The sequence below is a fragment of the Xiphophorus hellerii genome, chromosome 5, assembly GCF_003331165.1.
Source record: "Xiphophorus hellerii strain 12219 chromosome 5, Xiphophorus_hellerii-4.1, whole genome shotgun sequence".
NCBI classification, from domain to species: Eukaryota; Metazoa; Chordata; class Actinopteri; order Cyprinodontiformes; family Poeciliidae; genus Xiphophorus; species Xiphophorus hellerii.
The window spans coordinates 31,193,093-31,218,562 of record NC_045676.1 but is presented as its reverse complement, the minus strand read 5'-3'; the positions used below and the strand labels follow the sequence as shown (position 1 = coordinate 31,218,562).

General features: G+C 41.7%; 1 protein-coding gene across 8 annotated transcripts in view; it reads right to left on the bottom strand.

The window, feature by feature from the left end:
- Positions 1-25,470, bottom strand: part of fat1a (FAT atypical cadherin 1a) — a 98,088-nt gene that overhangs the window by 4,837 nt on the left and 67,781 nt on the right. For 5 of the 8 annotated variants that reach the window (XM_032563054.1, XM_032563053.1, XM_032563055.1 and 2 more), the window contains 15 exons: positions 23,204-23,437; positions 17,034-17,420; positions 16,585-16,799; positions 13,252-13,389; positions 12,917-13,060; positions 11,062-11,259; positions 9,324-9,917; positions 8,620-8,842; positions 8,407-8,538; positions 7,381-7,538; positions 6,300-6,768; positions 5,877-6,030; positions 4,432-4,542; positions 3,699-4,342; positions 2,697-2,834 (listed from right to left, as the gene is read on the bottom strand). In XM_032563054.1, coding sequence (XP_032418945.1) covers positions 2,697-2,834; positions 3,699-4,342; positions 4,432-4,542; positions 5,877-6,030; positions 6,300-6,768; positions 7,381-7,538; positions 8,407-8,538; positions 8,620-8,842; positions 9,324-9,917; positions 11,062-11,259; positions 12,917-13,060; positions 13,252-13,389; positions 16,585-16,799; positions 17,034-17,420; positions 23,204-23,437 — 3,939 coding nt within the window. Of the gene's footprint in view, positions 1-918; positions 979-2,096; positions 2,137-2,394; positions 2,458-2,696; positions 2,835-3,698; positions 4,343-4,431; positions 4,543-5,876; positions 6,031-6,299; positions 6,769-7,380; positions 7,539-8,406; positions 8,539-8,619; positions 8,843-9,323; positions 9,918-11,061; positions 11,260-12,916; positions 13,061-13,251; positions 13,390-16,584; positions 16,800-17,033; positions 17,421-23,203; positions 23,438-25,470 lie in introns of all 8 variants that reach the window. The other 3 variants (XR_004339308.1, XR_004339307.1, XR_004339306.1) reach the window with 3 other exon arrangements.

Below are 25,470 nucleotides of genomic sequence, written 5' to 3'. Positions count from 1 at the left end.
TGCCATAAATATCTGATTCATTTTGGGCTCAGAATGATTCACCTAAATGATTCGTCTAGTAGTTCATTTCTAATAACACGGCAAAAAAGAAAAAAAAAAAAACAAGAATTGGGAAAACAACTTTTAATTCTTTGATTCAGCTTATAAGCTATGGGCTCAAATATATACATACAGCCTCCTAATATCATGAAGAGTCAGAGACACCACACACTTTTAGAAACACCAGTTTGATTCTGCTGAGTTTTTTCAGCACAAGATGCTAAACATTGAGTTTTTATCTAAGTTTGGGTTAAATGGTGGAAACCTGGAGACAACATGGAGTTTCAACAGGAGAATAATAACAAAAATAATGTGTAAGAATGTATTTTACTTTATGGTTAGAGATACAGTTTTTATCGATCCATCGCCCCACCCACCCACTCATCCAGTAATGATGCCCATAAAACGTTTTATGAAGGCTACATAACTTTTCCTTTGACAATTTAGACAAACTTTGACCATCCTGCTAAGAACCCTGGTCAGTTAACCAACAACCTTGTGGATAGCTAAAAAAATGTGTGTGGTTGATGTACAAGTTGCTAAGCAACCATTAACCATTAATACAACCATTAAAAATATCATGTTTTGAATTTGAGTCTGTATGTATAGATTTGACTCTGTACGAATTAAAAAAAAAACCTTTAAAAATTCACTTTTCTTCCAACGGCTGTTTTTGAAAAGCGACTGAAGAATTTAAGTGAATCACCAAATTCCACAAATTATCATCACATTCCTGACCAAAACGATCTCAATCCAAACACGAGGAGGTCAGAGTTTGACGAGGGCCGTTTGTGTAAGACAATGACAGAGTCTCAACCTGCACTGGACACCAAAACACAGAGGGACAACAGCACTGGTGGACACAGGCCAGAAGAGTACCTTCTCCTTCCACAGTGTCAACAACAGAATTGACAAGGTGGATTACTGTCACAATGGAGGCTTGTGAGAGGCAGAGGGGGGTTGGGGGGAGAGTGGATCAAAGAGACCTGACATTAGTAAAAATGAAAGCCTTGTTCATTTATCAAAAAAGCAAAAAACCAAGCAAGCACAGATGGAATGTGGTCGGAGTGATGGCAGCACACACCGGGGTCCTGGTCGCTCTTCACACACGTTTAGTCTTTGGAGCGTCAGCACTGAGTCTGAGGGGGTTATGGCTGGGGATGAGACCGTGTAAGAGGGGAACACTGTAGCGAGGGTGATGAGGGGGTTTCGGCGGGGGAGGTCAGGTTCTGTTTGTGCAACATAACATACAGCTACTATATACTGAGAACCAGAGGGAGCCACTCACAGTACAGATGGAAGAATCAGGGAAATTCCCCAGAGATCTGAACATAAACTGTTTTTTCTGTCAGATTAGGATATGTTCTGATTTTTGAAGGTGTGGATGAATGATATGATGATGGACTGTCCTTCATCATCTGCAGGTGCATCTCAGCAAATAAAATACCATCAAAAAGTTAATTTATTCAGTAATTTCATTGGAAAAACTGAAACTTGTGTTAAGTATAGCAAAGAAATATAGTTCAAGCCTTTTACTTTGTTCTGCTAGTTGTGATGATGGTTGTGTTTCCATTACCAACCTGTTCAAAACTGTAAAAAAAAAAAAAAATTTCACAATCCTCTGAACACTACAGCTATCACTGTACTACATTTTATCCTTCCACTAAACTTTCCATTCATATGTTTGCCAACTTCTGTTGGAAAAAGCTTTTGGGGCTTTGTCACTGCTGAATCACTGTCAAGTCAGCCATTTTCCCATTGATTATGTAGGACAAAATATGGACTCAAAATATCAATTCTGTTTAAAAGTATGTATTTTTTAGATGTTTTCCGTAATATTGAAATTGTACGCGAAAATGAATTTGTGGGTTTTACTCAACAGTACATGCTTAAAATATACCACTATGTGATAAATAGAGATAAGTTTGACAATTTGAATGGTATTATTTAAAAATAAATACTATTAGATGATATTCTGATTGACTGAGATGAACCTGTAGGTGAAAACGAGAAAAATTAAATGAAAAGATGGGAGAACGTAAGAGAAATAAGAGTACCCTGGTAAAATACTCTTCGATGTTAAACATCCATTTGTCTCTAAATTCAACAAAAAAGAAGAACAGAAAGAAACAGAAAAAGACAAAATAAAGTATATGAAGGAAGAAATGTCAAATCAAAGGAAGCGATGAGCGACTTTGAAACAACCGTCTTCTTTCTGAGATAACGTCACAAAGTGAGAACAAAGAGCCGGGTTCTAAATGGTTTCTATGTTTTCCAATCAGTAATCTCAGCAGAACTGATCAGACGGGGGACTTGTGATTCTTCCGTCTGTACGGACAGTGACTGAGGACTTACAGGCCGGACCCCCTGCTTAAAACCTGGTTCTGGATCTGTGGACCGATTTGATCCATATGGGAGCTGAAGCCCCGCAGCGAAAAGGAACAGAAAAAAAACAAAAGTCATGTGACCCCACAGCCACTACCGGGTCATTTATTCAGCACATGCAAAAAAAAATAATTAAAAATTAAAAAATTCTAAGTGTTAGCTGTAAATTTACCAGGCATCACACAAAACAGGAATAAACTCGTTGCAGAACGCCTGAATGTTAAAAATGTAGAGCTGTCAGGTTAGCGAGTGCTGAACTGACGGCGGCGTACCGTTGTCGTCACATGACTCTGACTGGAAGGAGCTGAGTGAGTGGACCTCAGACATGCTGCCTCTGGTGTTGTACAGATGACAGGCGCTCTCCTCCACTGGCTTCTTGGTCAGGCAGGGATCCAAGTCCACCACTTTAGCTGCAGAGAAGCAAATCAACCAAGCATTGGGATACACAAGGCATGTGTTTACTCAAATAGATAAATATAATAAATACTCAATTCAGGTTGGGCATCACCGCTTTCCTCTAAGGCTGTCAAACGATGAATACATTTAATCTGATGAACAACAGGGTTGCTGTGAATTAATCCCGATTAAATACTTGCTAACATGAATAGTTTATTCATGTTAATAAGTTTATTTATTTACAAATCGTTTTATTAGGGCTGTCAGTTGTTTTCTCGTGACTTTGATGCTTTGTTTTTACAATTGTTCATGTTTTTTATTTGTTCGTAACAGTTTAGTGTTGCTTAAGTCGTGAATAGCTGAATGTAAAAAGATATTTTGCTACATTGTTTTGTCTACAACAGTAAAATAATTTTGGGTTCCTTCCTGTGTTCAGCGCTGCCAATCAAAATATCAAATGTGGCGCTGCTCATTCCCCCTCTTCCTATCCAGCAGCTAAAATGATCTGTTGTGAATGCTAGGCTAGTCAGAATTGCCACTGATGACAGCGAATAAAACAGTTTTCCTGTAAAGGTCGTTTCATTAGCACAATTAGCAGTGCATGCACATGGATGATTGGCAGCACTAAGCCCCTCCTCCTGGCTCTGATTGGCTGTTTCCAACTGGGAGCTGTGCATTTCTCCATACAGTAAAGATAGCTGAAGGAGGAGATTGATCTTTTCACAAATAACATACTGTCAAAACATACTGACAGCTTTAACAAATATGTGAAAAATATATTTTTTTATTAAAGTTACATTGTGTTAATTTTGACAGCCCTACTTTCCACACAATGTTATAAGTTAGATTTAACAGCAGCCAGAGGGAAGCAGACTTACTGTCATAGTCATAGTCCCAGTTGGGTTTTTGTATGGAGTCGCTGTCTGACACAGAGTTGGATGGAGGAGGCGGGGGCAGGTTGGGCGCCACGCTGCACACCGCCACGGTTTTCCGGTGTCCGTGAACAGAATCCGGGTTGAAAGTGGTGAACTCCGGGTGCTCTGGGATGGTGGAGCCTTCGAACGAGTTCCTGTCCAAGTTGTTCCGCGAGTCGCTGGGAATGCTGGGAGTGTAGGAGATGGGGCGCACGGGGACCTGCGGGGGGATGTCAGAGTAGATGTTCTTGTTGAGCTTGGAGTCGAAGTACGGCCTCTGGAGGAAGGAGTGAGGCACGCCGGAGCTGCCGGGGTGCTTGTCGGCGCCGCCCGTCTTCGACTTGCTGCGGCATGCTCTCTTGCGGATGATGATGAAGAGGAGGACCAGAATGAAGATGCTGAACACGAAGACCACGATGCCGATCACCTCCTCCAGGCCGATGTTCCAGGGGGTGGAGACGAACTGATTCTGCACCTCCTCCGGGAGATCACACTTCTGCCCGCGGAAACCCAGAGAGCAGTTGCACTTAAAGGAGCCGTACGTGTTCTGGCACTGGCCTCCGTTAGCACAAGGGTTCTTGATGCACTCATCGACGTCGCTCAGGCACCTTGGACAGAACGAAGAGGGACTCGGTGAGGTTCTGATGCAAAGCGTCGAGCTGATCCAGATGGAGAATTTGAGTCCAAACAGACATACCTGTCTCCTTGGAAACCAGCTACACACTCGCACACCGGACCATCCAGGCTGTCGATACATGTCCCGCTGTTTTTACAGGGGTTGTCTCTGCAGTACGGCCCCAACTGGCACCTGAGGGAAATGAGGATGGACAGGAGCTTCACTTCTGAGATGTGTTGACAGAAATCATTTTGTAATCTACAACTCTGAAGAACGGATTAATGTGCTTTGTTGGTGACTTTCTAACATCACAACAAAAAACTTTTGTATTGTATTTTATTTGCATTAGATGTGATAGACCAACATAAGGAAGTAGGTTATTGTGAAATGGAGAAACAAATAACATGTACTTTTTATTTTCAAATATGAAAAATGTGTATTTGTCAAACTCCTTTACTCTGACTCTCCTAAATAAAACCTAGTACAATCAGCTACCTTAAAAATAATCACATCCAGTCTGACTGAGCTTGAACTATTTGGCAAAGCAGAAGGGATTAAAGATCTCTAGATGATCTTAACCCCATAAGACCCGGTATCGTAATATTACATCTCTATTTAAAAAATAGACAAGTTGACTTTTCGTTTTGTTTTTTTTATTCAAAATTAAGAGATTGAACCCTATTGTTGAGTCTTGGAATGCTATTGGATAGGAAATGCACATAAGGTCAAAAAAACATACCACAATTGGAGAAACCCTGACTGAGCAGGATCTCTGTGATTACTGAACCAGAATAACCAACAAGTAGAAATTTTGGGGTGATCATTATAACGTCTAAAATATGTATGTGTATATAATTTATGTGCAACACTTTCACAAAATGCTAAATATTTAATATTACATTTATAATGTTATAATTTTGAAAAAGCCTTACTCAAACAAAAACAAAAAGAAATCTCAAAGCAGAAAATTTTCATCTTCAGGGGACTTGCACAAAACCATCTAAAAAGTGGAATTTTTTTTCAGGTTTTTCTATGTCCAGGTTTTGCAACGATATAAGAATTAAAAATAATAAAAACTACATTTTTCAGAAAATTATTTGCAAAGAATCTTGACCTATATGTGTTTATCCTCCTGTTTTATAATGAAATACCATTCCTATTAAACCGACACATCAAATCCCAGTACGTGTAAAGTAACAAATGTAACCAACAAGCTTATGGAAGGGTATAGTGGATGGTTCCTAAGCAACCATTAATTATTAGTAGTGGACCTTCATGTTTTGAATTTGAGCCTATATGTATAGACATGACTGTTTTTGGATAAGAAAAATAACCAAATTCACTGTTGCATCCAGTGGCTGTTTTTCAAAAGTTACTGTAGTATTTCAATCAAATGAATCACTAAAATCCTCAATTTAACACAACATTCCTTCCCCCAAAACATTTTATCTACACATGAGAGAAACGGTTTTTGTACATTAGAAATCACACATGGAAGCTGGGCTGATTTATTAGCAACACATTACCTCTGTCCGGAGTACTGGCCTCGGCACTGGCAGTAGAAGTCGTCGGCGCGGGGAACGCAGGTGCCGCCGTACAGGCAGGGGTTGGAGGTGCAGGGGCTTATTGCAAGCTCACACTGGGAGCCCATGAAGGAGGAAGGACACTTGCAGAAGTATCCTGTGGAGTTCAGGAAGAAGAAGGCTAATGAGGACGAAGCACTGAGCGTAACACTCTTGCAATCAGAATTCTGATGAGGAATGGGATTTTTGTCCTTTAATTATGCAGATGTTTCGTGTAAATCTGAACAAATTTAGCATACTTCTTAAAAAAAAAATCTGCAGATGAGACTGCCTTGATATATCTCTTCTGTATATAATTTATGATTCTTCTGGTTTAGGGTTGATGTGAATCGGTGCAAATGATCAAAGGAGCAGAGAAAGACTCACCTCCGTTGGCCAAAGAGACGCAGCTCCCTCCGTTGGTGCAGGGGTTGCTGGAGCAACTCTCCTCAGGTGCGAGGGCACAGCCCGGGGCCACGTCCACCATGTCCTCCAGCACGGCCTGCGCCCGCCGCGCCCTGCTGTTGAGCGGCAGCTCCAGGCCGTTCAGCGCCATGGCCTCCATGCAGCCGCGCAGCCCGTTGGCGACGGGCAGGCTGCGGCCCAGGCGCTGCGAGGAGTGCTGACGGACGTGTCCGCCGAAGTAAATGTTGTTGTCGAGGTTGAGCGTGCGCAGGGTGCCTGGAGCCGTGCCCGAGGCGGCGTGCACCTGGTCCAGCACCAGCTTGGCGTAATTACCGTCCACCTCCAGGGAGACGGAGTGCCACTCCCCGTCGTTAACCTGGGCGCTGTGGACCGACACCAGGCCAGGGCCGCTGCCGCAGTCAAATTTGTACTGCAGGCGTCCGTTTACGATCTGTTCCAAGAGACGAAACGCTGCTGAGTTCCAGAGTCGGAACAAAGTCTGAATGTGCAGGAAATGTCAGCAGGCCAATCATGTAACCTGGCCTCAGCTCGCAAAACTGTTGTTCGCAGTTTTGAGGAAAACACTCATTTTCATACAGCCGGAAAACTGTCTAATCCTAGCGTCTAAATGAATAAAGCTTCCTTTAGACACTAAAGGAAGCTTTATTCATTGATAAACTTTGACTTTTGTACAAACATCTAAAATATGAAAACAATTGGTGTTAAAATCCTTAGATGGCAGCCTGAAACTTGAACGCCTCTTTGTCTGGTATGCAGAGCGCTCCTCCAGACACACTGAAAAGGAATGTGTGTAAAACTCCTGTCTGCTTCCCTTCAGTACTAAAATAGCTTGCGTTAGTTTTTTTTCCTACCAGCTAGCCACATTCCCATAGTCAGGCGTGTGAATGGAGCTTTTAAATGCCCTTTTGAACCCTTCAGCCCTTGTACACAGACAGAATGGGCTCAGAGAAAGGGCGAGGTCTGTTTCCTTATGTGGCTCTTTAAATGTGGAGGACAAAGGTTCAAATCCGAAGATGCGGCTACATAATGAGTTTGAACACACCTCAAGGATGCTGTAGTCTGTCCCTTTCGCGTACATGACAGTGGCGTGGTTGGAGAAGGTCCGGAGCCTCAGAGACAACTTCATCAGCTCCTTGTTGTCGTTCTCCATCAGACGGTACTTCACATAACCGTTTCCACTGAAGGTCAGTGAGTGGCCATCTGAGACAAAAACAAAAAATAAAATAATTTACTGAGAACAGCAAGAGCAGCAAAGCACTACGAAACCAACACATGCAGCTCAGGAGACAAGATAAAATGACACGGGGTTCAGGAGTGAAGACCTGACCAACAGCTATCAAAAAGAAACTTCTTTTTGAGTTTTGCACAGAAAAAATTTCAGAAAGCCAAATAGCCTCGTACTTTAGCATCAATAGTAACCATGGAACCGATAGTTTACTTTAGCACTGTTAGCATCTAACATTTAGCTTGTCATGACATTCTTACAGTGTTGACGACATGTTTATATTTTGTCTCTCAGCATCTACTGAGTACCTAAAATGTTCTCACACAAACAATTACAAACAAGTACAGACATTTTTTTTCTAGATGCAGAAAGAAATCAGCCGGCCAATGAAATGGGACAATTTTCAGCGTTTTAGGTGAGTGGCACCACCAGTTCATACTGTCTGCTAAATCTAATTCCATTACAAATGTGTGCACAATTTTTAAATTATGGTGTTTTCATAAGAAATGCAATAAAAATTGCATGTGAAAAAAATTGTTCACACAATAAGTCATTAAAAAACATGCCGTGCCATCATCCTTCTACCACTTCCTGTCGTCTTCCTCCTCTTTCCTCCTCTGCCTGACAGTAGTAACATCTGTTGTTGATCATGTGAATTGTGTGATGCGAAAAAAATTAAATAAAATTTCCATTGCATGATTACAATTAGCTAATTTATTTTTGTAAACGCTATGTGCACAGATATCAGGTCAGCTAATGCACTGAAACTTTGTAATGGTTTTAACTCCAGAGACGGTGGTTCATGTAGAAAAGGTTTTAATATAAAAAAAGAAAAGTTCCTACCGGAACATTTGCCCTTTTTGGCCTCCGGACACACACAGCTGTAGACGGTGTCTCTGGGGTCAGCCACGCAGTCCATCCCCTCTGGACAGGGGCCGTTCTCACACAGGTTGTTCAGGACAGGACACTTTCCGCCTAAATGCCACGACACATCGCGGTTATCAACAAGAGAGTTAAAGGAAACACCCAATGTGTGTGTTTATGTGATCAAAGTACCGTCACACTGGCACGTGGCCGTCCTCACGTGCCGCGGTGTGACAAAGCTGAGGCGGGCAGTGCTGTATGTGGACATGGCGGTTTTATCCAGGGAGATGACCTCGTCGCAGAAGTGCAGCGGGCAATCCAGACCCGCACACAGCTTCTGAACCACACGCACAATGCGGACCCCGATCATGTCCTCGATCATAGCCGCAGAGGAGTTAAGCTTGCGGAAGACAACCTGATGAAAATTCAGCAGGAAATGACTCAGTCAAAGGGATTAGTGTGACCGGAGTGTCCAAAGTCAGTCCTCAATGGCCGGTGTTCTGAATGTTTCAGTTCTCTCCCTGACTCACCACACATGATTCAAATGATGGTTCATTTGACAGACCTCTGCTAAAGGCTTTACATACTGAGGTTGTAGTTGGAGCATTTGAATCAGCCGTGTTGGAGGAGAGACACATTGAAAACTGTCAGGACACCGGCCCTCCAGGAGCAGATTTGGTTCATCCTGCTTGTTAATGGAAAATTCTCCTTTGTGGTCGTTTTCTGAACAAAATAACATTATACTAAAAAGTCGATTTTACATAATAGTAAAAACATAGGTTGCCTAAAAATCATAATTTAGACCGCTGATTTTAAAATGATGCAAAGTTAATAAAACCTCATGAGTGAAAAATAACAAACACCCTTTTGAAACTTCCTATTCCGGCTGGTCTTACCTCCTGGGACTGGTAGGGGCTCCCAGATCTCTCCAGAGTCAGCAAGACGTCCAGATCCCCTTGCTCCGGCTGAAGGCTCACCAACTGGACCTCGCTCCTGCGGACCCCAGCGATGTTCCTGAGCGCCCGCTGGAAATTCCTCCAGTAGTCCCCGATGAACTCCTCTGGGGCGATGCTTCCGAAGCGCACCGCGATGGAGTTGTCTAAGGCCTGACGAGTCGCTTGGCGAATTTGCACATTGACGTCCGCCGGCGTTGTGAAGCGTCCATCGGTCACCGTCACATTCAGAGGGTACTGGCCCACGTCGAGCGGCCGCAGGGCGATGATTTTGCCGTCAGAGGCCGACACCGAAAACAAGGCTCCGCTCTCGTCTGCTGGCGTGGAAGCGGGAGCAGCGAGGCTGTAGGTGAGGGTGTCGTAGATGTCCTGGTCAGTGGCGTGGATCTTTCCCAACACCCCCCCGGGGTACTCATCGCCAGCAACAGAGACAAAAATGTCCAGCGGGAGTGCGGCGGGGGGATAAACGCTCTCTTCGATGATTCGCACGCTGATGAAGGCGGTGGAGGACAGCTGGGGCTTGCCACTGTCGGACACCTGCACAGGAGAAGAGGACGGTGAGGCGTTACCTGCCTTCCAACACCAGAGGGCAATCAAACTCTTCCACTGCTGCCTCAGTCCCTCGGCTAACAGCATCCACACATTGCAAATGCACCAGATACAGAGAGCCAACAAAACATTAACAAGATCAAACATCTTAACAACCACACTTTCACGGGATTTAGCTGTTGGTTCTGCAGGAAAACAACCAACAGCAATGACTCAAATCAGAGCTTGAGTCTTGTGTGCACAACGACATCACACTTTTCATGTCCCATCTGCCCACACATTTCTCCTCTGTTCCCTTCCACTGAGGACAGAGCCAATCAAAGCTGCTCTCTGTCCTATTTAGTCATCTATAAGGTGCTGTGAAGCAGCTGTGGACTTTCATAGACTTTTAAAATACTTCTGTTAGTTTATAAATCACTCAACATCTTAGCACCACAATACATTAAAGATCTGCTATTGTTGTATCAACCTTCCAGACCTCTCGGGTCTTCTTTTTCTGGTGATGCAGCTTCTATGCACCAAAGATCTGGAACAAACTTCCAGAAAACTGCAAAACAGCCGAAATGCTGAGTTCCTTTAAATCAAGACTAAAAATTCACCTATTTAGTATTGCTTTGGAGTCATAATTAATAAAACATTGACCAACATATTAGCAGTGCAATGATAATTTTAACAATAACTCATGACAAAATGCAATATTGGTTACGCGACAGAGCCAATCAAAGCTGCTCTCTGTCCTATTTAGTCAACAACTGTTTCACAACTTTCACAACTGTTGATGTGTTTTTGATGTTTTTATGTTTTAATGTAAATGATGTAAAGCACTTTGAACTGCCTTGTTGCTGAAATATTCTATAAAAACAAACTTGATTAATTGATTGATATCTACTTCTATTCAAATCACATCACATCAAATTTGATTTTACTTCAGCTTCTCCGGTAAAGTTACTCTCGGTGCAGCAAGCTCTCAGTAAAATACTTCAGGGGGTTTTAGGGGAGTGAGCAGACTGCTTGGAGAAGCGATGGAAGGCAGGAGGGAAAAGAATGTGGATAAACAGAAATCTGCTGAAGCTCGAAAGTTTAAGTCGATGCAAACCGCCGACCCTAGTCTCACCTCGGCTCTGCGACTCACCTGCGCTTGAAGTAAGTAGTGCTCTTTAGTTTTCCTGCTCAGCACCCCCGTGGTCACCAGCGCTCCCTGCTGGTTGATGTGGAAAACGCCGCCCTCGTTCCCCTCCACGATGGCGAAGGTGAAAGGTGGGCCATTGTGTGAAGCGTCTCGATCGCTCACGGCTAGCTGAAGAATGCTTGTGCCTTTTGGTCGATTCTCCTGAGAGTCACAAGACGTGTGATGAGAAGACGTGCTGTGCTTGAAGTCATTGACTTCTGAAATGCATCAATGCTGCTTTGTGGACTGAAGGAGCATCGCTGAGCTGGACAAAAGGCCATCTGAAGCTGATCCCACCTCCACTGATCCCACCTGCTTTATAGGTGCATCTCAGTCAATCGGAATGATAATGGAAATCAAGACCAGATCAATGAAACCTCTGTGTTCTTTTAAAAATAGTTTGTGAGTAATAGAATAGAATAGAATAGAATAGAATAGAATAGAATAGAAGTACTTTTTCATTCCAGCAGGGAAATTACTTAATGTAAATGACATGTGAATAACAGAACTTAGCTTGAAGCATCCGGCTTCTGGAAGGTTCTGCTTTAATGCTGACCTTTTTATAGTTTTTCCAACTGGACAAAAGAAGAGCTACCCCCATGATTCTTTATGTTTCTAAAGTTTCTGTTGGCTCTGACTGATCAGACAGTAAAAGTTAAAAGAACAGCATGAGTTTGAAAAGAAAGTGTTCTCCTTTTTGTGCCTGAATAATGTTCACATCTGACATCTATTGAATCTTTGGCAACCCATTACACTCATTCTGCAGAGCTAAAAAAAAAAAAGCTATCGATCTTCCTGTGGGCGTGTACAGTATGTGTAGCTCTGGATTTTCCCCCTCATAGTTGATTTAAGAAAATTTACTGCAATGCTTTGATCAAACCCTAATGGGCCATAAAACGCAGGCAGTGAAGAGGTGAAGCAATGTTCAGATCTGATGCTCTGCAGCAAGCTGGCATGTGTTTTGTCCACTGGTTACATAAATAAATGAGTTGCAAATTGAATACAGTATAAAGTAAATATACAATTCTTTGGAAACCCTGACAGTCAAAAATCGTCTCATTTATATTAAATTAGCTGATAATTAATTTTAGTGTCATACCTGGTGTTCCTCATTCCACCGCCAGGGGTTCAAACACATTTTTGCTAGAAATTCTGGGATAGACTTTTAGTGTGTTCTAGTCATTTTCATGATGCGTGTTTGGCCAAAGGCTGCATGGATTTATGGATGTAGGATTGACATGTAGGAGCTTTGGATGTTCACTTTCATAATTATAGATATAGTTATCAGTTAATGGCATGCTCCACTAGTTTAGCGTTTTCATCCTTCTCACAAAGGTCTAAACTTGCTGAGTTCATTCATCAGTTAACTTTAGTGCATCAGTCGCTTTACTATCCTTGCTAAATGCTGAGGGAAGAAAGCATTCTCTCTTCTACTGAGCTTCCGCCAATCTATTGATGCAGCTCCCTTTAATGTTTCTTATCCTCCCCCCCCTTCCTCTAATAAGCCATCCCCTCTCATCTTTCCACCTTGTAGATTTCCCTCTCCTTCACTCCCTCCATCCCTGATCTGTGTTCCTGTGCTTTAAGATTCAACCTCTGTCTTTCAATCCCCCTGCTTCTCCCTTCTTCCTACCTTTGTTCTTCCTCCATCCTCCTCCTTGATATTCTGCTCGCAAAGCCTTCCGTTATTTCTTTCTCCTAATCTCTCTCCGTGTCCGCTGCGATCCCTCCTGCAGCCCCTCGTCTCTTTCTCCCTCTCCATCTATCTTTTTCACTCTAATCAGCAATCGTCACTGACCCCCCCATTACCCCTTCTCACCTGGATGATGAGGCTGTAGTTGGCCTGGGAGAAAAGGGGTGGGTTATCATTGACGTCTGAGATGTCAATGTTGATTATGGCGCTGCTGGAGAGAGGGGGCACCCCGTTGTCCACGGCGACCACCTTCAGAGTGTACCCAGACATCTGGGAGAAACACAGAGCAGGAGTTACTGTACATGAACAAAAGCGCTCTTCTAAGCAATAATGCAAATCACTAAACAAGCCTCCCTATTAAGTTGGCATGAGTCTGATTGGATTTCGCATTCACTGCAATTAGTTCCTCAATGGATTACATTGCATGAGAACAGCCAGGAAGTATCGGCTGCTCCACTTACTCTCTCTCTGTCCAGCTGGCGAGCGACTTTAAGCTCCCCCCGCAGCGGCTCCATGGTGAACGGGCTACCTTGGTTGCCGTCCACAATGGAGTAGCGGATGTGATTGTGGGACGGTCCATCAGAATCCTCGGCCATCACCTTTCAGTCAAAGAGAATTCCACAAAGAATCAGTTAACAACACATATACAGTACAGTACTGTACTCAATACAGACCAAACGTTTGGACACACTTTCTCATTGAATTCAATGAGAAGGTGTGTCCAAACTTTTGGTCTGTCAATTGCAGTGTTGTATAGTAACGAAGTAAAAATACTTCACTACTTTACTTAAGTATATTTTGGAGTACTTCATACTTTCCTCGAGTATGAAAATTTTTGATGACTTTCACTTTTACTTCACTATATTTCCGAACTTAATCGCATACTTTTACTCCGATACATTTTCAATGTGTGGTTTAGTTACTCGTTACAAAAAAGCGAAAGAGAGAAACGCAAGTGTTTTGACCCCACCTACTGATTGACTGCAACAAAGTCCGTAGCCTACCTGCCTGGGCTTGTTCATCACCACCAATAAGATACACCTGTTTCGCTTCTCCCATTAAACACAAAGCAAGTCTCGCAATCAGCAGCAGCCACAATGGAGGAGGAGACGGAGACCACAACGACTGCAACTACGTCGGACACGGCTCCAGGGGAACCACCAGCTGGTGATGAGAGCCCATGGCCTTATTTAAACACAATATACTCTTTCGTGGGTGTTAAAGATTCGTCGTACCGCATGAAGTTTATGTTATTCCTGCCCAAAGATGTGGAAATTCTATCTTACAAAAACTCCCCGTCCAACTTGAAGAAACACATCGAGGTAACGTCTTATGAAATGGTTATAATCCTCCTGTTTCAGTAACTATAGCTTGGTCACTAGGCACTATTGTATTGTGAAATCTTGACCATAAATGAACTTTGTTTGGCATTGTTTCAGTTCCACACGTGGCGTATTTAGCTTAGGCCTAATGTTGACTGTAGCAGGCTACCTAGACTCCTCTGTTCAAGGGGGGACAGAAGCCATAGCGATAGCAATTTAGACTAAATTTAACGAATATAGGAAAGGCATGCAAGTTCAAAACCACAAACCATTAACATGTGCTACTCTTTAAAACTGGAACAATTTATTAGCAGGTTTAATTTTGCCTGCACTTGGTTGGGTACATTATTTTAAGTTTATTTGACAAGTTTACCAAAATATAAAAAAAGTCATTCAAACTGCATTTGCCTTGTTTTATTTTTTACTTGTACTTTTCATTACATTACTTGAGTACATCCATTTTTACAGTAATTTCCATACTTAAGTACAAGAAGTTTCAGATACTTTAAGACTTTAACTCAAGTAACATTTCAGTCAGTGACTTGGACTTTTACCAAAGTCGTATTTTGGAGAGGTACCTATACTTTTACTTGACTCTGAGATTTCAGTATTTTATACAACACTGGTCAATTGTATATATATATATATATATATATATATATATATATATATATATATATATATATATATATATATATATATATATATATATATATATATATATATACATACATACATATATATATATATATATATAAACGCTGCTAAAAATAAAGAAATCTGCAACAGAACATTCTCATTTCTTAGGAGTTGTACAAGATAAATGGCTCATCATATCGTATGTGGAAAACGTTGCAAAATTATTTATCAAGCTGTCTCTCTATCAAGCTGCCATGATTTTTTCTTACATCAAAAATCATGGCATTTTAACAGGGGTATATTTTTGAGAGCCAATGCAAAATTAATTTAGCTATGCAGCTTTACACACACACCCACACACCCCCACCCACACACACACGCCCACACAACAAATCCTATAGCACTGAAAACCTCAATAAATGTCAAATACAAAAAAAGGATCCCTGGGGAAATTAGCACACAGAGGATTTACAGGTATGAGACAATGGCATGCATTAAAATCTAATTTTCTGACGGTTCATTTATATTCAGGTACCTTATATGTACAGATAAAGGGCTGGGAGTGGGGATCATTTTCAAACAGAGGGAAGACAGAAATCAATAGGGAGTTAAAGTGAGACGGACTAAAGGTTACAAATACCTTGAGTTGAATAGCAGGCCTAATGAGTCACATGCGTTCACATTCTCCGGCTTTAATATGTGTGTGAGATATTGAATCAGAACGTGGCGTTGCAGTGAGCATGAAGAGCAGCGGTCCTAATTTAGCTGCTCCACCAGATGGTGGTTTGCCACAGGTGCAGATATGTGATAGTGCATTCAGCGAATAATGGACGGAGAGGAGACGGGCAGTGAGCGAGGAAATGAAGCACAGAGGGAGAAGGTGAATGAACTGACACATCTGGCTGGAGGGAAATCAGGAGTGATGAAAAATGTCAAACCCTTCACATGGTTTTGGAGTGATTATGGGTAACCACAGCAAAATAAAGTAAAATAAAAAAAGTCATCTGCTCTGTACAAGCTAAGCATATCTCAGGAAGAACATGTATCCTTACTAGTGCTGTCAGTCAATTAACGAATTTAATGAATTAATCACACTCTGCTGCTGTGATTAATCACAATTAATCACTATGCCTAACTTTATTAGCATGAAATGTAAATATAGGAAACTTGCTCTACTACACATGCATTGAAGCATAGCAAACTTGTTCAGGGGACAATTGACAGATAAGTTTATATATTACTTTCCAGTACTTGAGTGCACCACCCCTTTCTGATGCGGCCCTGAGCAAATGCCCATATCGAAAACTTTATGCATGTTTTTTTTTTTTTTAAAGTTTGCATGCTTGGTTTCATTGTCTCAAACCAAGCATGTCTGAAGATTCTCAGCTTTTCAGGTTTTTATATGCAGGAAGGTTAAAATGATGTCATGTTGTTTTAAACATGAATTTATTAAAGTCGCTTTTCTGGTCATTTTCTATGGAATTAATGCAATGAGGCGACAGATGATTATCATCCAACAGAGTAAATGGCGTAATTCAAGCAAGTGAAACTTCAAGCTAGTACATGTAGATGTGAACACGAGGGCTAGAGACGAAACATAAGAAAGTCAAAAAAATTTTAACTTTTGTAGCTGTCAGTTATCGCAGAAAACTTTCGCCTTTCGATCCACGTGTGTCGAATGCATAACGCGCTGCTGTTAATTAGTCAACCCTCTTTCGGAGAGAAGCTTTTAGGTCTAAATAGGTAGTTTCACTAATCTATATTATGTAATATCAGCGAGTTAATATCTTCAGATTAATTGCATTCGTTAACGTTGACACCTCTAGTCCTTACTGTTAATACGGCCTTCCCGAGCTCGGCGTCCTCGCTGATGACTGTAGTGTAGACGTCCTGGCTGAAGATGGGTTTGTTGTCGTTGACATCGGTAAGGTTGATGTTTACAGTAGCGATGTCGCTGAGGGGAGGGGAGCCTCCATCTGTGGCCTCCACTGTGATATAGTATTCATGAGACGCCTCATAGTCCAAAGCTTCAATCACAAATACATCGCCTGCAAGGCAAGAGGAAGTGGAACTTAAATAACAGAATAAAAGTTTACAAATCAAGAATTTTTAAAAATCCATGGCTAGAAAGCACTACAATCAAAATAACATTTGGAAAGTCAACTAACTTTGGAAACTAAAAAAAAAACCCAGTAAATTTAATAAAATTTCACTTGATAAAACACAAAAATCAAGCAGAAAACTTCAGATTACATAAAAGTAAAACCAGCTTGGTCACATACCAGCATGAGGGTCCACACTGAACCTGCCATGTTCGTTCCCGCTGATGATGCTGTAGGAAATCTCCCCGTTAGCGTCGGCGTCGCGGCTAGCCGCCTGCACTCGGACCACCTGGGTGCCCACCGCCACGTCCTCGGACAGGTTGGCCGTGTACTCCCGGTGCTCGAACACCGGCGGGTTGTCGTTGATGTCCAGCACCGAGACCACCACCTCGCACAGCGAGGAGTGACGTGGAGAGCCCCGGTCGCTGGCACGGGCCTTCAGCTCGTACACCGACTGCACTTCGCGGTCCAGGGGGCGCTCCAGGGTGATCACGCCGCTTTGCTCGTCAATGGAGAAGAAACCATCAGCAGAGTCGGCCAGGGAGTAGATGATGTCACCGTTATGACCTAGAATGACCAAAAAAACTCAGAATTGTTCATGACACTTCAACAATCACTCTTTTAATTCATCAAATGACAAAGTTCAGTTTACAGTTAGTTTCAGAGTCTGGTTGTTTAATTATAACTCCCCCCGGTGTAGCAATTATCATTTAACTCAGGTAAGTGGCACATCAGTTTTTCTTCGTCACATTATAAATAGACATAAATATATATTATTGTGATTTTCATATATTAAAAAAAATTAAAACTGTAAAGTGTGGCAAGTAGAACCACAATTTCATGCAATTGCAGCTGTAATTTCAAGTCTTTTGCCTCTACATGCCTGGTAAAAACCAGCCCCTTGTTCTACACTTTGCCTTGTGCGGGGGGTCTGAACGCTCGGCTGCTGAGAAGAGATTCAACAAATGTGGACTCCGTTGAAAGTTTTATACGACTGGATCTGATTTCACCCAATTGCTGTCACTCGGACGTGACATATGTGATGCGCCAGCTCAGCGGTGAAGGAAGCTACGCTATGAGGCTTACTGGAAATTGATTGCGTTGTTGACAACCATCCCTCACCAAAAAGAGAGAAGGGCCCAGTCGAATGACATCTTGGCAACAAATGAATGTCCTAAGAAATTCGTCTTGATCCGACTTTAACTGCTCAATGTTTAGAAGCGTGGCCGACACGAACCGAATGTCTTCATTCATTTCCTCCGCTGTCATTATCAAACTACAACTACAGGCAGAATACAATTCCAAAAGTTGTGTAATCGTTCACAACTCCTTCTGTTTGCTGATTGGCCCAGTTGAAAATCACCATAAGAAATCAAGGTCAGTGGGAAAAAACCCAGATGGAGCACTGAAGAGATATTAGAATCGAATAGAATTGCGGAGGAAGGAAATGGCCAGGCTAGCTTCACACATTCATAGATAGAAATTTGTGCCAAATCTATAATGACAAAGTTTATCCTTAGTCAGATTAGATAAAGATTATGTGTGAGTTTTTTTTTTTTTAGTTTTTCTGTCGTACATTTTTTTGGGGGGGGGATTGTTTCTTTACCTTCACAGAATGCTGGTCTGTCACATCAAATCCCATTTAAAGTACATTCCACCATGTGGTTGTAAAATGCCAAAATGTGCAACGTTCAAACAGTACAAATACTTTGGTGTAAATGATCCATGGTTCACTGTGAGCGCTGGTGCTAACCGCCTGATCTGCCACGTCCTCATAACTCATGTCCTCCCACAAGTGTGATGTACCCGGAAACAAGACAGAGACTGATCACGATAATAATCATAATGCTTTCCTGCAGGTGGTCCCCATTTGGAATCCGCTATTATAGTCCCATTTATCAGGTGAGTGCCCTCCATCCTGTCTAGATCTCATTATCACGATGGAGAGATGACCGTAGGGAACCCCGCTTATATAGATCCTCATCACTTTCATCCGGTCGGAACGTTTAGAAGACGATTGCTTGATGATACTTAGGAGAATTGTTTAGAGTTATATCTGCCTATATTGTCTTATATGGTTACTTGTAATGACGCTCGTCTTGGTCCCTTGGCAGAAATGCTGAAAATGAAACTGAGCTGGAAACATTTGGTTAATTAAGCTGTTACTTTATACGCAGGAAATGAAAAGGCTGCTGTCTCTTCACTTTTAATGAATTAAGAATAAAATACTTTATTATATGAAATCTTATTGATGTCGAGCTGGGTTTGTTCTCTAAGGGTGTTTTAACACCCAACAGTTCAGTAGACTCGGTTCGATTCAGTACCAAAATTGCAACATTTGTTCCATTTTCAGTCGGTGTGGTTCTCTTTCACACTGCACTGTCAAATGAACCAAACCCATTGAGCAAGCTGTTCCCCCCTTCACCTGTGGAGGCACTGCACCAAGAACTACTGAGGGAAACGACACAAAAACCTCTGAAGAAGACATAAGGTCAGATTTTAGCAGTTTTAGGATTTTTATTTTTCTGTCTTTGGTAAAAGACCATGAGCTATTTCTCCCACAGCACCAGACACACATGTTTATTTTGGTTGTATTTACCCAGAATGCCCGGCGCTATGGTTCTCTCGCTGCTATTGGAGCAGTCTCCGGTCACTGCATAGCATAACATTCTGGGTGATGTAGGCAGAGGAAAAACTCTGCCTACTGAGCTAAACAAGGTGAGTGGGATTAACTAACTCACTCTTCGGTTACCTAGCAACAATTTAACTTGCCAAGCGGCAGTTTCAGGTTTGCCGCCGTGCCTCATAACTTCTTAAAAAAAAACAAAAAAAAAACAGATTGGAGGGAAAACAGTGGATAAAAGAGGAGAGATATTTAAAACAAAGAAAACAAATCTATAATCAACGATAATTATTGACATGAAACGCTTATATCATGATACGTTTTTCAGCCATGTTATTCATTCATTTTAGGCAGGGCCAGCTCTTTGAAGACATCTTAAAGTTTGACTGCAGTGAGCTTCTGAAGATCTCTGACAAAGTAACAAAGGGGGATGAAGCACAAAACGTTCAAATTCCTCCAAAACGGTGAAATTCTAGAAGCGGAATGAACGAAATAAGATTGCAGAGCAGCGCCGGGGGCCAAGAGATACACTCAAACCCAGGTGGTGAGATAAAGGACAAAGCAGAATCAGAGGGGGAATTTAGAAGTTTATCACGGATCAAGGGCACCAGTCTGCTTCTGTGTCTCTGTCTGGTTCATAATCATTCTGCACTGATAAGTGCTGCCTCTCAGAGATTGTAACGGGAGGCTGAACTGGGGGAGCAAACTATGTGGGCGAGGAACCGACATCATAGAGAGATCACAGAGGCTGTGGCACACAGCGAGCAGCGCCAAGAATGAATCCACTCTAAAATATGCAGAAAGTATGGAGGATAATGCAATATTTTCCTCTGAGGAGGAGGGTTACATTAGATTTTAAATTTTGATGCTTGGCTGGAAAGACAACTGATTGAAGGCTGTGGTAACTGGGTCAAACCTACTGATTTTCTTTGGCTCTCTGAAAGTGGATCTGAGCCAAATATGCAATGCTTCATGCTCGCAGCTAAATATGAAACACTGCAGACAAAAACAAAAAAACAAAACCATTCCTTTAAATATACAAGCATCTACGAGCTGTGAAACCCATCCACGCCTGCACCAAGTAACTAATAATTACTGCTACTGGCTAACTGTCGGGGTGCATGTCGCTCTCGCCGCCCTTTCGAAAACTGCTCTCGCCCTTGATACGTAAAATCCAAAACACATTTCTGCAAGCCAAGCCTGCGCAACGAGAAGTCTTAATGCCAGCTTTGTGTACACCATTTATCATTTGTCTCTAAGGGGCCCCATTTGAGGCGTGTTATTCACTCTGTCAGCAGCGCCGCTCCCCCCAAAAAATGGGGGGAAAGAAAATAGAACGAGGCAGACAGAGTTGATTCTCTGTCAGTCAACAATCTGAAACGGTCCTTGGAGCTCGGGTGTCCTGCTTCAGTAAACTCCGAAAGCAATCTGGAATGGCAGGTCCACCAGTCTCCGAGAAAGAAAATCTCAAAGTAATTCCAACGGCTGTTAAATTGGAAGGTTTTAAGCTGTCGGAGCCATCCATGTGTGAGCCTCTTAGTGATTGGCAATGTTTGCTGAAAGGAGGAGACGGTCGAGATAAATATGTGGCCCCCATGGTGATGCGCTAGGTAAATGGAAAATTGCAATCCTCCCTTTTGAGAATTTAGCCTGAAGAGAGAGAAATTTCATTAGAGTGTAATGGAGCTTTTAATTTCAGGGGTTGATCATTCATAAAATTTCACATTTGTTATCCTTTCCCCCCGTGCCATTTAACCTAACGCAGCTCTACAGAAAAAAAAAAAACAAAAAAACACATGATAGGAGCCCAGTGAGTCAGTAGAGAGCCCAAATGAACGCATAAACGCCTTAATGGTACAGAATGATTTTCAGAGTACATTCACCTCAGGTTAGTGTTTCTTTGTGAACTGTATTAATACGCAGGCTGGCTGCTAATTTGCTGCATTTGTGACTTTATTTCCTGCCACTTAACTTTTATGGCCACAGCAGGAAACAAAGTCAGTGTACACAGGTTTCTCTGGCAATTTCAGGCTCCAACAATTAGCTTGGAGCCATACTGAACTGTGGACTTTATGACAGATGCACCAGGTTTTCTAAATACAACTTTAAGGCCAGTCATTGTGAAGCAGCAGGACTTGTTTGTTTTGAACTTGGACTCGGTTTCTGTTTCCATTTTGTTCCTTTAAAATTCCGTTTCATTATTTTTTATACTTGGTTTAGACCATTATGTATCAGTGTATTTACCCTGCAGAACGTTATGGAACATAAAATGCTCAGACTTAATGTATATTAGTGCTATTTTTTGTTGCAGTTAATTCACTCTTATGAAATATGACAGATTATTACTGAATACAAAATTAGGGATGCGCTGATCCACTTTATTCCCTTTCGATACAATACAGATATTTGAGGTTGACTTGAGTTGACTTCCTCTTTTTTCAACACAAATGTAAATGTAATGATGTTTTGGTTCTAGGAGGAGGTGTTTTTTGGTAGTATCGAAATTAGCAAAATTTTCAAAACTGCAATGGAAACACTTTTTTGCATCACACGAGTCACATGACCAACAACCAAACGTTACTACTGGGGCAAACTACGAAGAAAACTACAGGAAGAAGATGGAGGAGGATGTTGTGACAAGTTTTTCAATGACTTCTCATGTGAACAATCTTATCCATGTGTGATTTTAACTGCATTTCTTATTTAATGGAAACAGCAAAAATGATTTTTTTTCGATATTAGAAGAATATTGACATAGTTTTGCTTTATTTGCCACTGCGTAGTGGTTGATGTAGTTTATTCATGCATAACATCTTTATTCTGATATTTGAGTTTCTAATTTCCAAGTTGGAAATAAATATTAACAGGAAATTCTGACAGAGTTTCAGGTAGGAAAACTGTATGTTGCCTTCAACGAAAACTTTGTTACAACTTTGTTGCCAATCCCACTAATTTGGATGGATGGATCTAAAACTCTAAAATAGTTTGAATCAAACATTTTTCCAGACTCGCCCACACCTGGAAAATACTCCAGCTAAATTCTATAAATTTCCAGACTGTATGGGAACACTTAAGTCATCTAGTTATTAGCTTTAGGTATTGATTGTGAATCATTTCTCAACTCATGCCAGTTAGCCAGTTTTTTCCCTTTTCTTTCAGGCTTGGTTAAGGCTGAAGTCCTCTTAAATCTTTTAAAAATGTGAGCTGCAGGTGCTGATCCTGGTCTCCTTCACGGATCAATGGAGATAGAGGAAGAAAATAGGGTCCTCTTATCCGTGACAAGTTTTCATTCTTACTTAAGAACCTTTCCACATGGTTTTCCGTTTAAAATGAGTCAGCCGTGACAATGGGAAAAAAAACAGACAACTGACAATTTTCAACTGATTCATAAAACTAAAGCACGTCTCATCGTCTCATTTCTGCGTTCTAATCTGTTGACCAGTGGCATCAATCTGAGAAAATGAGAGGGCTTGTTTTGTCTCCTGGGAAACCATGGCCATAATCACCATGCGTTGCATCATAAATTTGACCTGTTCCGTGAGAATGTAAACCTCTATGCTATAGCAGGAAAGTAGATTCAAAAGTCAGGCCTAACTAGCCAAACTGTGCATTTGCAATCACATCTTAAAAAGGGAAGCAAAAGCAATGCAGAGGAGCTTAAACTCACTCCCAGCGGAACATGATGGATTCAGTTTCTATTTGAAGCACAAAGAGGAATAAAGCTGACCTGCATCGATGTCATTCGCCAAAAGTCTTCCAACCAGTGTGCCGGTCTCGGTGTTTTCGAACACCGTGATGGAGTAAGACTCGGATGAGAACTGCGGCGGGTTGTCGTTGACGTCCTCCACGGCGATGCGGATTTCGGCTTCACAGTATCGCCCTCCTCCGTCCACTGCTCTCATTCTGAACCTGTGCTCATCTTGCTCCTCTCTGTCAAGTGGCTGCAAGGTCTTCAACTCTCCTAGAGGTTAGAAATGCAGACATGCAGGTCAGATTTGAGCTTGAAACCAGGGGTGGGCATTTATCGTATCGTTTATGATTTATCGTGATAAATTTCTTGTCATGAGAATTAATTTAATTTTAGTCAACATGCTAGGGTTAACCCTCATCCTATTAGTAGTCTTTACATGCTAGTTACTGTGTATGCTAGTGACAACCCTGATGCTAACAGTAACCTTTAGCTAATTTTGGATGTATTAGCCACATTTAGCATACTAAATGGAGTAGGTCAATTTAAGTCCACGTATGCTACTGACAGCATTTAAGCTAATCTTAGAATTGTAGTTAATTGTAGTTTATACACTAATGTTTGCATATTGTGTAGAGTATGTCACAAGAAGTCATCAAGCTAGTGATACCCTACATGCTACTGACTACATTTAAGCTAATCTTAGCATTTTAGTTCATTTTAGTTCTTACACTAATGTATACTGAGTCGAGTAAGTCACTGGTAGTCAACATGCTAGTAATTTCCCACATGCTACTGGTTACATTTAAGCTAACTATGGCATTGCTGCTAATTTTCAGCATCAGATCACCTGATTAGGGTCAGACTAAAGCACACTTTGGCAGTTTCCTTCAGAAATATTTTTGCTACTATTTTCTCCACGGTTTGTTCTACTTTGAGTACATTTGAAAACATGATTAAAGGCGCTTACAGTGCGCAGTTTAGTGAGGCAAACATACTTTTTATGTGACTGGTGTCCTAAAGAAACGTAGTACAAATGAGAATGTTTTTCTAGAGCAGTAATTGTGTTTATGGGGCGGTGATTGCTGTGCCATGCAGTCACAGGCACATACTTACCTGAAAAGAGAGACATAATAACTAGTTCTTATTATAAGAATAGCATCACAAAATATTGTGATAAAACTACAAGTTAATATCGCTCACCCCTATTTGAAACTAATATACAAGTGAAATATTGAGCTTCACAGTAGAACTTTTTATCCGCTCCTCAGCAGGTGAAGACAAAGCTTTCAAAAACTAATGGCTTTCAAGAGATAAGAGAGAAAAATGAATAAGTCACTGAAGTGCAGTAGGTGGTAGAAGAAGGCAGGGCAGGGAGGGTAGGGGGGTAAACATCAGAGTTGGCAGCAGAGAGCAGTCTGGAAGTGTCTTGGGAAGCAGAGCAGCCAGCTTCACCACAAGCAGGGTGGAAAACTCCAGAGCCTCTTAGCGATCATAATCAGCAATTCTCCTACTTGTCTGAGTTGTGAAAAAAAAGAAAAAGAAATCCTTCTCCACAGCAGCAGCATTGAGTCCTGCCAGAAGACAGCTGGATGGCGTTTTCCTCTCATTCTGTCTGTGCGACAGCAGATGTGAGGAAAAGCTGCTCAAATCTACTGGCTTACTTCGTTATGCTTCCCCTTGCCTTTACTCCGCACAGAATCTAAAATCACAGGTTGCTTTTGATCAACTGCTATTCTTTTTGGGGCTTTCTTATTTCTTCAGTTTGCTTTTCCACCCTAACCAGCCAGATGGAACGTCTAATTTATCATGGTTCCCAGAGGAAATAATTTGCAAGTAAGGCAGACATTAATTCAACCCAAGTGTGCTTCGCCTGTGTTTTTGTGCCGCCGAAAGCCTCAAAGAAGCACAGCAGGGAAATGTTCTGGGCCCTTTTTAAAAATGTATAAATAAAAAGTAAATAAAAACCGGGTAAAACTTCCCAACCTCTTCTGGGGCTGACACTATCAGAGACGCGCACTCACAAAAACAAAAGACTTTCCAAAAGAATGACAATTCTCACGTGGAGCATCAACCTGCTGAGCTGCTTAAGGCTGAATAATGACAGACTTTAACACGAGTGCCTGAAAAACTGCTCCCCGACAACCCAAAAACCTCCACAAGAGGGAGAAAGTCCCAAGAAAAACCCCAAATTTAATGTACATAAACATAATTGTAAACTAGAAGGATGTTTTTCTTTTTTGCAAATAAAAAATTAAAGTGTGTGTTTGTGTTCAGCCATCTTTAGTCTAACACCTCTAAGCTGA